Consider the following 17,382-nt stretch of genomic DNA (forward strand, 5'->3'; position numbering starts at 1 on the left):
CTCCAAAGAAGACATACAGATTGCCAACAGACACATGAAAGAATGCTCAACATCATTAATCATTAGAGAAATGCAAATCAAAACTACAATGAGATATCATCTCACACAGGTCAGAATGGCCATCATCAAAAAATCTAGAAACAATAAATGCTGGAGAGGGTGTGGAGGAAAGGGAACAGTCTTGCACTGCTGTTGGGAATGTAAATTGATACAGCCACTATGGAGAACAGTATGGAGGTTCCTTAAAAAACTACAAATAGAACTACCATACGACCCAGCAATCCCACTACTGGGCATATACCCTGAGAAAACCATAGTTCAAAAAGAGTCATGTACCAAAATGTTCATTGCAGCTCTATTTACAATAGCCAGGACATGGAAGCAACCTAAGTGTCCATCGAGAGATGAATGGATAAAGAAGATGTGGCACATATATACAATGGAATATTACTCAGCCATAAAAAGAAATGAAATGGAGGTATTTGTAATGAGGTGGATAGAGTTAGAGTCTGTCATACAGAGTGAAGTAAGTCAGAAAGAGAAAAACAAATACAGTATGCTAACATGCTAACACATATATATGGAATCTAAGGAGAAAAAAAAAAAAAAGGCCATGAAGAACCTAGTGGCAAGACGGGAATAAAGACACAGACCTACTAGAGAATGGACTTGAGGATATGGGGAGGGGGTGGGGTGAGATGTGACAGGGTGAGAGAGTGTCATGGACATATATACACTACCAAATGTAAAATAGATTGCTAGTGGGAAGCAGCCGTATAGCACAGGGAGATCAGCTCGGTGCTTTGTGACTACCTAGAGGGGTGGGATGGGGAGGGTGGGAGGGAGGGAGATGCAAGAGGGAAGAGATATGGGAACATATGTATATGTATAACTGATTCACTCTGTTATAAAGCTGAAACTAACACACCATTGTAAAGCAATTATACTTCAATAAAGATGTTTAAAAAAAAAAGACTCATTTGATATCAACAGTGTACATTATGTAAAACTTGGAATCTCAAGGAAACTAAACATTCCGCTGCCTTTTTGTTTACATAAGTTCACCTAGCAAATGCTCTTCCTTCACCATGAAGATAGACAGTAGCTCAGTTCCAGTCAGTGTCTGGCTAATTTTGAGTCAGTCAAAATAGAAGGAAACCTGGATATAGGCTATGGACTCTGTCCTGTTACATCATGAGATAAACTTGCAGTGAGTGTGAGCACGGCCATCTGCTTTGGAAGGCCTCAGCTTGGGCGTTAGCCCTATAGAGCACCAATTCTGGTGGAGCATCAACCTCTTCATTCTTGCCCAGAGTTATATCCTGTAAAGATCACACCCAAAGTATAAATTCAAATATTGCTTGGGGCTTAGGTGTCCCTATCTGATTTGCAGGCCACAGACTATTTGCTTTTAAGCAACAAACCAATGAATTAGACTCCTAGGGAGGCATGCCTATAGGAAAAAACATGATGCTTATTATGTTTTCCAAATTATAAAAGTTATAGATGCAAAATATGGCATGGAGATAGTATAGAAAAGTATAAAAAAGAAGGTTAAAAGCACCCCTAACACCCCATTCCTAAGAATTAATAGCTAGTATATATATTGCTGTATTTCAAACATATATATACTTAAAAAATATATATATATTTTTTCTGTACTTAGATCTTAGCTCCATAAACATCAATATTAATGACATCCAGGTTTTTAGAAGAACAGCTCTAATCAGGTTTCCATATATGATTCAGGATTGAATGGTTGTTCCTTGCTTTTCCTGGCCTTGATGACCTTGAAGAAGAAAGAGGTGAAGATAAACAATGAGATGACCCTGATTATACATTTCTCCCTTCACTCACACTGTGTCACCTTGCTATGGGCTGCATCCTTTTTTCTCTTCCCATCTGAGGGGCTCTTCTTCCACTCTCACCTATCTTCTTTCGTGAATTCCTGTCTTTTGAGTCACCACCCCCAATTCTTGGTTGGGACCCTGAAATGAGATATGCACTCACACCCAGCGTGAGTGCATGCGGACAGGCAGGAGTTGTTGGAGAACAAGAGAGAGGAAGGAGCAGGTGTACTCAATGCCAAGAGTTGAAGGGAAAGTTCTTACTGAGAGAAAAGGTGGAAGGAAGGGGCAAAAGTTATTCCTGGTGCCAAGCTGTGAAGGAAGGATTGGGATATCTCATTGAGAGCCTGAGCACTGGCAAGATCGAAGAGCATGTGCATTTCTGAGTGCCTGGATATGTCAGCCTTTGTATTTGATCTGTTTGCATTCCAGTGCAGGCATACCTTGGAGATATTATGGGTTCAGTTCCAGACCACTGTGATAAAGTGAATATTGCAATAAAATGACACACAACTTTTTTGCTTTCCCAGTGCATATAAAAGCTATGTTTACACTATACTGTAGCCTATTAAGTGTGCAAGAGCATTAATGCATATACCTTAATCAAAAAATACATTTTGCTAAAAACAGCTGACCATCATCTATCTCTCAGCCTTCATAGAATTGAAGAGTGTCAGGGCCTTACCCTGGGAACGTTGTGGCTGGTTTGACCTTCTATCCAGACCACGAAAACTTTTTCCATATCAACAATAAGGCTATTTTGCTTTCTTATCATTCATGTGTTCACTGGGATAACATTTTTAATTTCCTTTAAAAACTTTTCTTGTGCATTCACAACTTGTCTATTTGGTGCAAGAGGCCTAGCTTTTGGCCTCTTTTTTTGCCTTCCTCACTAAGTTTAATCTTGTCTAGTTTTTGATTTAACATGAGGGATATGTGACTCTTCCTTTCACTTGAACACTTAAGAGGCCTCTGTAGGGTTATTAATTGGCCTAATTTCAATATTGTTTTGTCTCAGGGAATAGGGAGGCCCAACGAGAGGGAGAGAGATGAGGGAATGGCCCATCAATGGAGCAGTCAGAACACACATAACATTTATCAAAGAAATTCACCATCTTATATGGGTGTGTGGTTCATGGCACTCCAAAACAATTTCAGTAGTAACATCAAAGATCACAGACCTCTCAGGCTGGTGAGTGTTTGTTGGCACTGATCTTCTGTGCGGGAATCTCTCCCACTTTGCCCTCTGCACCCCTGTTGCTGTGCTCTCCTCCGTGGCTCCAGAGCTTCCCCCCTTTACACCCCCCAACTCCACCAGTGAAGGGGCTTCCTGGTGTGTGGAAACTTTTCCTCCTTCACAGCTCCTTCCCAGAGGTGCAGGTCCTGTCCCTATTCTTTTTTCTCTGTTTTTCCTTTTTTCCTTTGCCCTACCCAGGTGCAAGGGGAGTTTCTTGCCTTTTGGGAAGTCTGAAGTCTTCTGCCAGCGTTCAGTGGGTGTTCTGGAGGAGTTGTTCCACATGTAGATGCAGTTGTGGTGTATTTGTGGAGAGGAAGGTGATCTCCGTATCTTACTTCTCCGCCATCTTGAAGGCGCCCCCAAGAATTTTTAATTTCATTTATTGTGTTGTTCATCATTGTTTGTTTGCTCTTTAGTTCTTCTAGGTTCTTGTTAAATGTTTCTTGTAGTTTCTCTATTCTATTTCCAAGATTTTCGATCATCTTTACTATCATTACTCTGAATTCTTTTTCAGGTAGACTGCCTATTTCCTCTTCATTTGTTTGGTCTGGTGGGTTTTTACCTTACTCTTTCATCTGCTGCATATTTCTCTGTCTTCTCATTTTGCTTAACTTACTGTGTTTGGGGTCTCCTTTTCACAGGCTGCAGGTTCATAGTTCCCGTTGTTTTTGGTGTCTGCCCCCAGTCTGTAAGTTTGGTTCAGTGACTTGTGTAGGCTTCCTGGTGGAGGGAACTGGTGCCTGTGTTCTGGTAGATGAGGCTGGGTCTTGTCTTTCTGGTGGGCAGGACCACATCCAGTGGTATGTTTTGGGGTGTCTGTGACCTTATTATGATTTTAGGCAGCCTCTCTGCTAATGGGTGGGTTTGTGTTCTTGTCTTGTTAGTTGTTTGGCATGAGGTGTCCAGCATTGGATCTTGCTGGCCATTGGGTGGAGCTGGGTCTTAGAGTTGAGATGGTGATCCCTGGGAGAGCTCTTGCCAATTGATATTACATGTGGCCAGGAGGTCTCTGGTGGTCCAATGTCCTGAACTCGGCTCTCCCACCTCAGAGGCTCAGGCCTGACACCAGGCCAGAGCAGCAAGACCCTGTCAGCCACATGGCTCAGAAGAAAAGGGAGAAAAAAAGAAAGAAAAAATGATAATTTAAGAAAAGTAAAATAAAAAAATAAAAGAAAATGTAGTAAAAGAAAATTATTAAAATAAAAAATATAAATGTAATTTAAAAAAAAGAAGAGAGCAACCAAACCAATAAACAAATCCACCAATGATAACAAGCGCTAAAAACTATACTAAGATAAACATAAAAATCAGAAACAAGTCAGTTGCAGACAGCAAACCCCAAGTCTACAGTTGCTCCCAAAATCCACCACCTCAATTTTGGGTTGATTCATTGTCTATTCAGGTATTCCACAGATTAAGGGGTACCTCAAGTTGATTGTGGGGATTTAAGCCACTGCTCCTGAGGCTGCACAGAGAGATTTCCCTTTCTCTTCTTTGTTTAACAGCCTGAGGCACACTGTGTGTTCTCCCCAGGAAGTTGTCCCTGGATTATGGAACCCAGGCAGTGGCAGGCTGCACAGGCTCCTGGTGGGGGGGGCCGGTGTGTGGATAGTGACCTGTGCTTGCACACAGGATTCTTGGTGGCTGCAACAGCAGCATTAACGTTTCATGCCCGTCTCTGCTGTCTGCGCTGATAGTTGCAGCTCATGCCCATCTCTGGAGCTTGTTTAGGTGGTGCTCTGCCTTCTGTGGAAAGAAAGGGAAGGAATCCTCTCACCTCACATACCCCAAAACAATGGTCTCTTGCCTCTTAGGCAGCTCCAGACTTTTTCCCGGACTCCCTCCTGGCTAGCTGTGGAACAGTAGCCCCCTTCAGGCTGTGTTCATGCAGCCAACCCCAGTCCTCTCCCTGGGGTCTGACCTCCTCCGAAGCCCGAGCCTCAGCTACCAGCCCCCACCCTCCCTGGTGGGTGAGCAGGCAAGCCTCTCAGGCTGGTGAGTGCTGGTCGACACCGATGCTCTGTGTGGGAATCTCTCCACTTTGCCCTCTGCACCCCTGTTGCTTCATTCTCCTCGGTGGCTCTGAAGCTTCCCCCCCCGGAACCCACACCCTGTATCCACCAGTGAAGGGGCTTCCTAGCCTGTGGAAACTTTTCCTCCTTCACATCTCCCTCTCAGAGGTGCGGGTCCCATCCCTATTCTTTTGTCTCTGTTTTTTCTTTTTTCTTTTGCCCTACCCAGATATATGGGGATTTTCTTGTCTTTTGGGAAGTCTGAGGTCTTCTGCCAGCATTCAGTAGGTGTTCTGTAGGAGTTGTTCCACATGTACATGTATTTTTGATGTATTTGTGGGGAGGAAGGTGATCTCCATGTCTTACTCCTCTGCCATCTTGAAAGTCCACTCTATAAAAATAGTTTGAAATGAATAATTTCTAAAGTCTCTCCAAGCTTATAGAGGAGAATAAATGATTCCTCTTAATCAACATAAAATTATATATAATTACCTTCTGGACTACAAACAGCCTATTCACAATTGTTTTATGTGGCTGAGTTTGAAGCTTACGATCTTTGGGGTTTCACCAGGTTTTCCGATAATGTGCTGTGGAACACACTGATCTGTTGGTCAGATTCGACATCACACACAAGGGAGGCACTATTTGCTTCCAGGAAACAACTGTGCCAATAATATTTTGATATCATAATTTTTTTTGGAGTGAATTTATCCTTCAGCTATTTATTGAAAACTTTTACATAAAAGAACGCACTCTCCATAGCCACTGCAGTGTGAAACATCTATTGTTTTCCTTCTTGGGTCTCAAATTCAAAAGGCTTCATTGCTTTCAGCACCATGACTGTCACAGGCCTTTCTGCAATGCTCTTGCCTGATGGATTCCTGCTAGGCCACCATCTTTTTCCACTCAGGCTGAAGGCAACAGAAGAAAGACTTCAGCTTGAGTAAAGAAGGTACTATTGAGGAAACATTACTTCATTCATGATATTAAACCTCCGAAAGCCATCCAAGGCAGATGGAGTCAAAGAAGAGATATAGAGGGGTTAGGAAGAGATATGAGATCTAGAATTATCTAGATAGACAAGAGAGTGCATAGGCAAGATTTCATGTCCTACTTTCAGATGAGACCATATTACCAGCTTTGGAGGCAGACTCCCTGAACTGCATCCTTGCTTTTCTACTGTATGTGAAGAGCCCATCAGATCTCTGAGACATTGCTTACAAGGCAAAGGGGTGAATCTGGTCCTTCTATTGACTCCATTAGGACACAAGATGTCCTCATTCCTCCACCCAATACTGTCCTGAATATTCATTTTACTCTGGTATAAAAGTAAGGGAGTTCAATTATCTGCACAAACCTTCCCAAATTTTTAGAGATGCTCCTGTGCTTGATAAAATGACAGATTAAGTTAGATGTGAGTAAAGGTAGTGACCTAGGTCTGAGATCCTACAAATGAGTTAAAAAGAAGAATCAACTCTACTTTTGTGAATTTACACTTAGAAATAATGAACTAGCCGCTAAGATTTATATAAAAGAATTATATCTTGTTATTTGTAATTCTAAAAAATTGAAATAATTAAAATATAAAAAACAGGGATTTGATTAAATTAAATATGTGGTAGTCAGACGAGAGAATACTATATAAATATTAAAACTGTTTTAGAGGAATAGTATGATAAATTGATTCAAAAAAGGTAAAGGTCCCAAACAAAATATACAGTGTGTTTCTTATTAGATAAATAAACATTAAGTCACACACACAATCACACTAGAGAGATATTTACCAATATCAAATATGGTTTTCTCTAGGTGATAAGATTATAGGTAATTATTTTCTTTGTACTTTTCCAAATTAACAGAGATAGGAGATCGGGGTGTTGTTTTAGAAGCAAATGCTACTTTTGAAAAGCAAGTTGCTGTCCAAACTCAAAGGGGAATAGAGAAAAACAGAGACATATAAGGCCAAGTGTAGGACCTCCTGAGTGGAATCTCCAGTAGGACCTGGAGTGCAGGAAATGTCTATCCATTAGAGGACACTGATGGACCATGAAACAGACTCTATTTGAACAAATTCAGGAAAATGTCAGCTTCACTTAGGTCTACTCCAAGATTTCTTCTCTTTGTACCACGTACCTATAGCTGGATAATGTATATTTCCATTACTGATGACTGGAAGGCACCGCTTACACCTGAATCTTGTCTCCCTGCCCAGAGAAAGTGGTTGCTCTAGACAAAAGGAAGAAAGTATGTATAATCAGTTTCCAGAGTTAATGCATCTATAAAATGATATGATACTTGCCTCACAGGGAATGACACTGCACGCTTGTGGTGAATTCTGTGTTGAGTCTCCCATATGTTGTCTGCTGCTCCTCTTTAGGAAAGGTAATCATTCTTACAGAAGCCAAGACCCTCTCCAGGGATCACTCTTGCCTGAAGAGGGCTACCTCATCTTAGTGCAGGTGCATAAAGGTCTTCCTTCCTGTATCCAAATTATGACAATTCTGAAAGGTATTCTCATCTCCTGAGCTCCCTGTGAGATTTGCTGGAGTCTTTGCTGCAATGCACTGGAGCTGAAATTTTGCCTCTTCTTCTATGTCATTCCCTTGCAGGTATTAATCCTGAGAACACTCTCACATATACTGCCTGAAAACAACTGTCTATTCCAGAGTTTTCTTCTTATAGAATCCACCCTGTAACAATGTGTTAAGATGCCCAGAACCTGGCAGAGATTAGGAGCTCAGTAAGTGTTTAATCTGATGAATCTCAAGCAATTTCCCTTTTTGTTACCCAGACATACCTTTCATATTATAGCCTTGCTTTCTTTACTTGCATGCTGTGCGATAAAGAACAGGGGGCTCCAATGTGGGACGTGACAAAGAGAGTGACTGGAGGATGCTCTTACAAGGACTGAGGCCCCTGCACTTGCCCATCACGCCTAATATGAGGAGAGACTTCCAGTGGGGCATGTTCATGACATCATTTCTGGGAGCTGCAGAAACAACAGGAATCACTTCAGCTTGACTTCTCTCTTTCACTAGCTTTGCTCCTTTTTTCCACTTGTATTTCTCATCAATGGGTTAAAAGTAAATAAATACACATTAACCCAGAAGAGATAAACATAGGTAGCTGAGAAAAATGTAGATATTTCCTCTCGGGAATACAAGAAAATTATCTTGAGTCAACACTTGCGCTGGGATCACACACACCTGCAGCTGCTTCAGCATATTGTAGCAGTAGGTAAATACCTTCAGAGATGTAGGTACAGGAATATAATGATACATAAAGACATTCTGCCTCTGACATAGATGTTGTCAGACCAAATCCAGGAGAATATATTGACCAGAAATCTACTGTAAGAAATAACAATGGAAAATTTTCAGGCTAGGAGAAAGAAATGTCGCACAGAAACAGGAACTTACAGAAATAATGAAGAACACTTTAAAAGGCAAATACATGGGGCTTCCCTGGTCGCACAGTGGTTAAGAATCCACCTGCCAATGCAGGGGACATGGGTTCGAGCCCTAGTCCGGGAAGATCCCACATGCCGCGGAGCAACTAAGCCCGTGCACCACGACTACTGAGCCTGCGCTCTAGAGCCTGCGAGCCACAACTACTGAAGCCCGTGCACCTAGAGGCTGTGCTCCGCAACAAGAGAAGCCACCGCAGTGAGAAGCCCACGCACCACAACGAAGGGTGGCCCCCGCTTGCCACAACTAGAGAAAGCCGGCGCGCAGCAATGAAGACTCAATGCAGCTAAAAATAGAAAAAATAAATAAATTTATTTTTTTTAAAAAGGCAAATACATGGGTAAATATGAAGAGTATTGACAGTTTAATACCACAACAATGATGAGGACAGTGATGGTGATAATGATGACACTGTATGTGATTACAATATGTAGAGGTAAAATATATAACAATAATAATCATAATATTAGCACAAAAGACGGGGGGGAGCGCATAAGTTAACTTTTACTGCATAATAAACCACCCCAAAGCTCAGTGGCTTAAAAAAACAAACATTACTATCTCTTATAATTCTGTAGATTGTCTGAGCAGTTCTTCCAATCTTGGCTGGCTCAGTGAAGCTGAATGAGCAGATGACTTCTCATACACACACGTCTGGGACTTCAGCTGAGATACTGGGAAGACTGTGATAACTGGGGCTTCACCCCTTGTGGTGTCTCATCACCTAAATGCTAAGCAAGGTTTGTTCACAGTAGGGCAGAATGGTTCCCAGAAACAAGAGAAGGCAAGCTCCAACGTACACACGGTTTTCACATCTGTTCTTCATGTTTCCTAATGCCCCATTGGCTAAAGCAAGTCACATGCCTACACCCAGATTCAGAGGTTAAGATATGGAATCTTCACCTCCTGATGAGTATCTGCATGATCACAATGCAAGGTGTGATAGCGTGTTTAAAGCTTACCACAGCATCAATTCATCCAATTCCCCAAAAGGTACCATTAAGAGTGTGAAAACCAAGCCACAAAGTGAGAGAATAGATACATTTCCATTTATTGACTGAGATAGTAGTGTACCCAGGGGGTTCACTTTTTGATACTCTATGTGTATATATAAAACAAAGTACTGGTATCCAGAATATAAATAACTCTCATCCACACATGTTTAAAAGGTAGACAAACCACCAGATAAGTAGGCAAAAAAAAATGTATTGTCGCTTTGCTAAATAAGACATACAAATGGTCAATAACCATATAAACATAAACAGCGCTCAACCTCAAAAGTTATCAGAGAAATGCATATTAAAATACTCTTTAAAAAATGGCAAATATTTTTTAAGTAAATAAGATTTTTTTAAAAAAAAACTGAACTAAGTAGAATTCTCAAATTGCTACACCACTTCAGAAAATAGTTGGGCACTGTTTGCTAAAATTCAATATATACTAGCCTTACTATCCAGTAATTGCATTCACAGGTGTACAGCCAAGAGAAAGATTCACACACATACACAATATTATATATATACTTATATAATTGCATACATATGCGTATATATAAATGAAAAGACATACTTAATGTTCATAATATTTATAACGAACCTAAGTGATCATAGCAACACTATTCATAATGGCCCCAAATAACAATCAACAGTAGACTCTCTCTCTCATATATATGTATAAAACTATATATATATTTATATGTATAAAACTAAAACATGAAATGTTATACAGAAATTAAAATGAACAAACTACTGCTACAAACTACATCATGGATGAAATTATACTAACGTCATTTGAAAAAAGAAAGACCCAAAATAATTTGCACTGTAAAATTCCTTTTATATTCAAAAACAGGCAAAACTAGTCTCTGGTGTTAGAATTCAAGATAATGGCTATCTTTAAGTGTGAGTCTTAGAGGGAGCACAAAAGGGACTTCAGGCGTGCTAATAAAATTTACTGACCAAGATGGTATATCATCTTGCATTTACTTTTTGATAATTTATTGAGCTGTATTCTTAAGATCTGTGTACCTTTTATATTTGTGATATAATACGGTAAAAAGTAGTATATATATACACATATATACCAAAATGTATATATATATATATTTACATGTATAAGGTGTATATATATTTATATATAAATGTATATTTCACCTGATAACTTAAATTATTTGAATAAAACTAAAGTATCCTCCCTGACAATGCCTATTCACTAACTTTTCATTTCCAATCTATCACCAAATCTTAATACTTCTCAAATCTTTCTAAATTCAGTATATTTTCCTCCATTTCCATTTTATAAGCAAATCAAAGTTACTATTATCTCTTCCAGACCTATGGTAATAGTTGTTCTCCCCAAAGTCAAACTGGCTACTCATTTTTTCCCAAATAGTATCCAGAAGTTTCACTATAAAATGAAATCTAGTAACACTCTATGGCCCCAAAACTTTTGATCAATCACATCTGATAAAAACAAAGAATTCTAATCGTGTTCCACAGGACTTACATTGTCTTCTCTCAAAGGGCATCATACCACCCTTCAGAGATTCCCTGTACTTCAGCCACACTGGTTTTCTTTCAAGCCCTCCAGCAAGTCAAACTCCTGCCACAGGCTTTTTTCACACTGTGTTTCCTCTGACTGAAGATACTTTTCATTCCTGTTCATTTTCAGAGTTTAGCACAAAAGTCACTTCTCAAGAGAAGCCTCAGCTTACCAACTCCCACTCTAACTCCCGGCTGTTGTTAGGTTTCTTTGACACATGCTCTGCAACGACCACTGTCCTTTCAGTTGGAACTCTTACCTCAGCTTATTAATTCATTAAATTGTGGTCAAGAAAAAGATCTACCTCTCTCATTAGAATGTAAGCTCTGTAAAACTTGGATTTGTTTTTAACTCCCTGTTTTATCACCAGAACCTAAAAGAGTTCCTGTCACCTATTAGATAACTCAAGGGATATTTACTGAATGGGTAAGTGGATGGATGGGTGGATGACATGCTGGCCCCTCAATAGTGACACCACAGTGCAGCTGTATCATCTGCCTTGGGTGCCCTAGGTCTATGGCCAAGTTATATTTCTTCATGAAAAGCCAACTTCTAGTCTTGGTTTTTAAAATACCATGTCTCAAGATGTCCTTTTCCAATTATTTGGTGGGGGAGGGGGGTGGGGGGGTTGCGGTGGAGGGAACAGCATTCTCTGGGTTTGTTTTTTTTTTGTATTTAAGTATAACTTACAATGTTGTGTTAGTTTCAAGCATACAGCAAAGTGATTCAGTTTTATTCTTTTTTCAGATTCTTTTTCCATTATAGGTTATTACAAGATATTGAGTATAGTTCCCTCTGCTCTGCTCTGCTCTATGGCACATGAGGAGAGGTTGTGAGAAGAACCTTATACAGCAGTCTGTGTGCACACATGCCTGGTTATGCAGAAAGAACCTTCAACAAAGGATGGAAGATGAACCCTACAGGAAACAAAACAAAAACTGGTTTCCTACCAGAATAGTTAAGGGTGGCATGGAGCACAAATAAATTTGCTATGTACAAAGTAGAACTAAGAATACTCCAGGATGGAATTTTTAAATAAAATAGGAACCCTACTGACTTCTTATATGGAGTACAGAGCTACCAGCTACCAGTCATTCATAACTTTCCAACCAGATTCTCTTAGTGAAATCTTGTCCCATATTGGATCATTTTTACCTAGTCAGGATAATAAAATTCTAGGATCATTACAACACCAAAAGGAGGAAAGATTGCAGTAGGGGAAATTTGGTGCTATCCTGGACAGAGAGGAATGAATTCTTCAGTTTAGAGAAAAAACAAAAGACATTCCTAAATATCTTCAGCCTATGTTCACCAACACTTCTAGATTCCTGGCTCACCCTCAGGAAAATCACAAAGCTTTGGGTTACTTGGGGCAATTACGTGTAGTTACTGCCACCTTGAGGCCATCTCTAAAACCTACATCTTCTAACTTCGCTGAGCAGAGGAAAATACAATGCAAGACGCAATCAGTCCCTTCTGTAAAGTGCCTTAGAAACTAGATAACAATTTATATCAGTGTAGCATCATGTGCTTATATCATCATTTACATTCATCATTTACATAATTTACATTTATCTCCTCAGTGCTTATTCTCTACCTGGGCTTTCTAAGCCCGGAATAGGGCAGATGAAAGCCAGAATAAATCACAGTTGTCAACTCACATGTCTCCTTATGGAATGATTTCAAAAGGAAGAATGGTTGAGAAGGCTTGTTAAAATCTAAGTTTTACGTCAAAATATATTCAAGGTAAGTAACTTGGAAACTTCTATCCCAAAGAAAATAATCCAACTTTCTATTGTACCATTATACCAGCTAACCTAGATTCTAAGAAAGAAGTAAAACATGGTATAGTACAGGGAAATTTAAAGTAATTCAGTTTGTGTAAACTTGTAAGCTGATACCAAATCAATCATGGAGTTTATCTGAATGCATTTCTGCTATTAGTTATTTTAAACCGTATTTTCACTGGTGAATACAATAATAATTGACACCACGGTTGTATTTTTATTCTGGATATATCAATACATTTTGAAACTACAAAATTACACAATCCCTAAATAACTGTCATAACACTAAGAAGCAATAACGTGTCATATTTCAAACCCCTGGAGGAGTTATATCCCTGTTCCCAAAGTCATCCTGTTCTTTACTTTGTTAATTGGTGATCCCAAGACTAGAGTCCCAGAGTGAAGTGCTTACATCAGTGTTTGGCTTTATAAGCCTGAGAAGCAGTCTATTTGTCATGGCTGGGGAACAAGACTGGCCAAGTCGTTAAGCATTTCCTCCAATAACTTTCTACCACTTGCGTGTCAATAATTCCTTTTTTTTTTTTTTTTTCCTTCTGACACTCATGAGGTGATGGCTTAACCAATTTAAGAATACAGGAACATTTATTTAGGTGCTTAAGAGCTTCTTTCCTTGGGCCAAAATTCTTAAGCCCCAATACGAAACTAAAAGGAAAGAAAATTCTGAATCCAAACACCACTACTCCAGTACTTTTAAATTATTTCCCTCATCTCAGTAAGTCAATATATATCAAGTAAAAAAAAATACTATGAAATTTATGTTCTAATTCATTTTGCCCCCTTTGCTGAGTAAATCTTAGTAAATTATATATTTTAGTAACGGGACAGTCTCAAAATTAGACATTAGGGTGGAGAGTTCAATGTTTTCAACAGTAAAGCATCTCATCACCAATTTTAGTGTAAAGTAATATCTGAGAAAATCTTGAGAGTAAAAAGAGGAAATCCTGAAATAAAGCAGAGTAAAGGAATTCTTGTTCTAGCAAGTATCATCAGAGAAACCCTCCTGGAGGATGGTCTGTCTCAGACGAAATGATCAAATAGGGGATGAAAATAGCAGAAAAGGCAGAGAGGTTGGAAAGTATGCCTTGTCCACTATTGTAAGGGTCAGAGAACAATAGCTATGATGAACCAGGAACTGCATTCATTCATATACTTTCCCTGTGCCGTGCTATGCAGATGAGATTAATGGCACCAGTTCTAGGTTTGTACAGTAGGACAGAACTGAGCTACATCACCCCTGATGTTTTCATAGAGGTTCAGTCTCCTTTCCTGCTCCAGCACTGAGTCTCATCTTTATTCTACTTAAAATGGGGAGATCATCACAGAGCCACTGATGCCTTTTCTGCCACCAGAATTATCCAAGGTTTACGGTATTAGTTTGGGAAAAAGAAAAAGTAAAAGAAAATAAATTTGAGATTCAGATTGCAGAATGGGAGAGAAGAAAGACTATATGGGAGAAGCATTCGCATTGGAAAGAAAAGAATTCCACCTTATAATTTAACTAAATTCCCACTTGGTGCAAGTGTTCCAACTTCCCTCTCATGCCTAACCTTTCTAACCCTAGCCCTCCTCAGATATACCTTTCACCCTAAATTTTGCACATAATTGCTTGTCACTGCATTTTGGTTTTTGCTTTCTGAATTCTTAATTTATCTTATTTCCTAACCACCATAATGTTCTACTCCTGATTTTCAATTAAAATTTATTTTCCAGAAATATCCACTTGCTCTCTCCTGGCAGTTCATTCATTTCACCATGTTCTGGACCCTGGCTAGACAGTTTCCACACTTTATCTCCTAACCAGCCTATAAGCACAGGTGATATTAAGAAATATTTAGCAAACTGCATGGCACAAGGATTGACCAACTAGAACAAGTGTCCACTGTAAATGGCCAGTATAGTCATACAAGACAATGATCACTTCACTGACCTTATCTTCCACAGTTTTCTCCTTCATTCCACTCCAGTCACACTGGCCTCCTCAGAGTTCCTCAAGCTTCCAGGAACACTCATATTTCAAAGACATTTGTAACTGTTGGGTTTTTGTCTGCCTAAAAGACCTTTTTCTAGGTGTATTTGGTTTGTACTTATCACTTTCTATTCTATATGTTTTAGTCATTTTATTCATGTCTCTACCCACTAGAATGTACACTCCATAATGGTAAAGATCTTTTTCTATTTTGTTTCCTGTTTTATTTCCAGCATATGGAAGGGTGACTGGCACAGAGCCTGGGCTCAGTGATTATTTTTGTATAAATTAATTTACTAATTTAATCTACAGAACAGTGCCCTGATATAGATAATTTTATTATCTCCATCTTACAAAAAGGGAAATTGCAAATCAGAGAGACTGTATAATTTGTCCAAGAATACACAGACAGTCAGTGGCAGAGCCTGGATTAATCTCCATCTATTTGATTACAAAAGTCATGCTCTTTCTACTGTGCCATGCTGCCTTTAAGGAGAAAATGGTTCATGGTTGGTGTCCGGTCCAACGCAGATGTAGATGTGTGGATTTTGTGCCCTCTTAAGTTCCCTTCTGGCCAAAGAATTGTATTCCCCATGATGGATCTAAATCGCTCTCAACATGGCTTATATTTTTATGTTTGGATCTTGAGTTTCCAGGATATATACTAGGGCCTTAAGGAATTGCAAAATGGAAACAACAGTGTGGAAGAGGAGGGATTGGAGTTTAGGGAGGTTGATCCACAGGCACTCACCAACAATTAAAGGTAAAAGAGAGAGAGAAAAAGGCAATTATCTCAAGTTTCTAGTTTGGAAAATTGGGTGGTAAGCAAAAATAAGAAAGGAGGAATTCATTTACCGTAGATGGAAAGGTATGCATGGGAGAAGTTTTGATATGTCTTTAGGACTTTAGAATTTTAAGGCCGAGATATCTGAGTATCCAACTGGTTCATGGCCCAACTCATGTGCTTTCCCATGTAATGTGCTCCTCAGTTTGATTACCTGTCCTATATCCCTGGTTATGAATTTTCCTGTTTTCCGCATCATGTCGTTAGCTCTGATTTAGCTTCATAACAACTTGGCTGAAATAAAGTGGCTTAAAATTCTGAGCAATGCAGACTGAAGTAGAGGGGAGAGCAAGGTGAGAAGAGTGGAGATGAAGCTGGGGTGCTGACTCAGTAGGAGGGCTTATTCTGCTGGAGGCATCAGCATTCCATGGAACTACATCCAAAGAGACAAGGCAAAACAGAGATTGGCTCAGGATATATCAGTAACTGGAACAATCCAATGTGGCAGGAAGGGTCTGTAATTTAAACCAGCGGTCCCCAACCTTTTTGGCACCAGGGACCAGTTTCATGGAAGACAATTTTTCCACGCGCACGGGTGGGAGATAGTTTCAGGATGATTCAAGCACATTACATTTATTATTCCGCGGCTGATCTGACGGGAGGCGGAACTCAGGCAGTCATGAGAGCGATGGGGAGTGGCTGTAAATACAGATGAAGCTTCACTTGCTTACCTGCTGCTCACTTCCTGCTGTGCAGCTGGGTTCCTAACAGGCCAGGGACGGCGACGGGTCCCTAGCCCAGGGGTTGGGGACCCCTGATTTAAACCTTATGGGAGCCCCATAAAATAATATGAAACTCAAAGAAGTCCAGGCAACTGAGGCTTATATACCATCCTGAGCTAAGCAGAAGGGGGTAGGGGTCTGGGGCTTCAAAAGGGAGGAAGAAAATTCACAGGAAGATAAGAAGAACAGATGTTTGGTAAATAGATGTTTGCCCTACCATGCAGATAAGTCTTTCTGATGTAAAAAGCTACCTTTGGTAATAGCTCTCTTTCTGGTAGAGGCCCCCTATCTAAATTCTTTTAGGTAGGTTTAGGGAGATGTAAAAAGGTTTTCCTGAGTCTGCTGGTTCTTAATTGCCTTTAGCTCAAAATCCACATGTCAAAGTGCCATATTTGGGGGTGACATTGTGCTCCTCCTCATTCCTAACTCTTATTTAGACTCTTCAGTAGGTCTTGCATCATTTTCTCATGTGTCTCTTGGATTTGTTGCTTTAAGCGATTGCCCTCCAACTCTGGGATTTCTTTCCCCTGCCTATTCTGACTACTGGCCCTACCAATTATTGGCGCACACGGCCACCCTAGCCTCCTAAGGGAAGGGAGCTTGGGACTGGAAAGATGGATGTAAGAGGCAATAGGATCTAAGAAAAACATAACTATCTTCTCTACTTGAAGTTGCTAACATCTACTAGCTGTATACGTGCCAGATTCAACCTGTAATTTTTCCCTTATATCTATTTCTGGAGGCTGTTGCTGGCACTTCTGATGTCTGATTGATGTGGCATTCCTTAATCAGATTACTAAAAGTTGGGTGTTGATTTTATTTTTGCAGAAAGCAGAACAGAAGTATCATATATTATATGACCTAAATGACAACACATGAAGGATGGAAGTATTGGTGTTTGGTAAAGAGAACAAAATCCAGTGTAAAGAAGGGGATAA

The 17,382-nt window shown here is 39.8% G+C and overlaps 1 protein-coding gene across 1 annotated transcript; it reads right to left on the minus strand.

Annotated features, from left to right (window-relative positions):
- Positions 1-1,187: 1,187 nt before the first annotated feature.
- Positions 1,188-15,921, minus strand: AIM2 (absent in melanoma 2). The gene is given in 8 exon segments (XM_036870318.1): positions 1,188-1,322; positions 5,589-5,647; positions 5,650-5,692; positions 5,695-5,961; positions 5,963-6,007; positions 8,019-8,068; positions 8,071-8,161; positions 15,877-15,921. Coding segments are annotated over 8 exon segments (735 nt in total).
- Positions 15,922-17,382: the final 1,461 nt, after the last annotated feature.

The sequence above is a fragment of the Balaenoptera musculus genome, chromosome 1 (assembly GCF_009873245.2).
Source record: "Balaenoptera musculus isolate JJ_BM4_2016_0621 chromosome 1, mBalMus1.pri.v3, whole genome shotgun sequence".
NCBI lineage: Eukaryota > Metazoa > Chordata > Mammalia > Artiodactyla > Balaenopteridae > Balaenoptera > Balaenoptera musculus.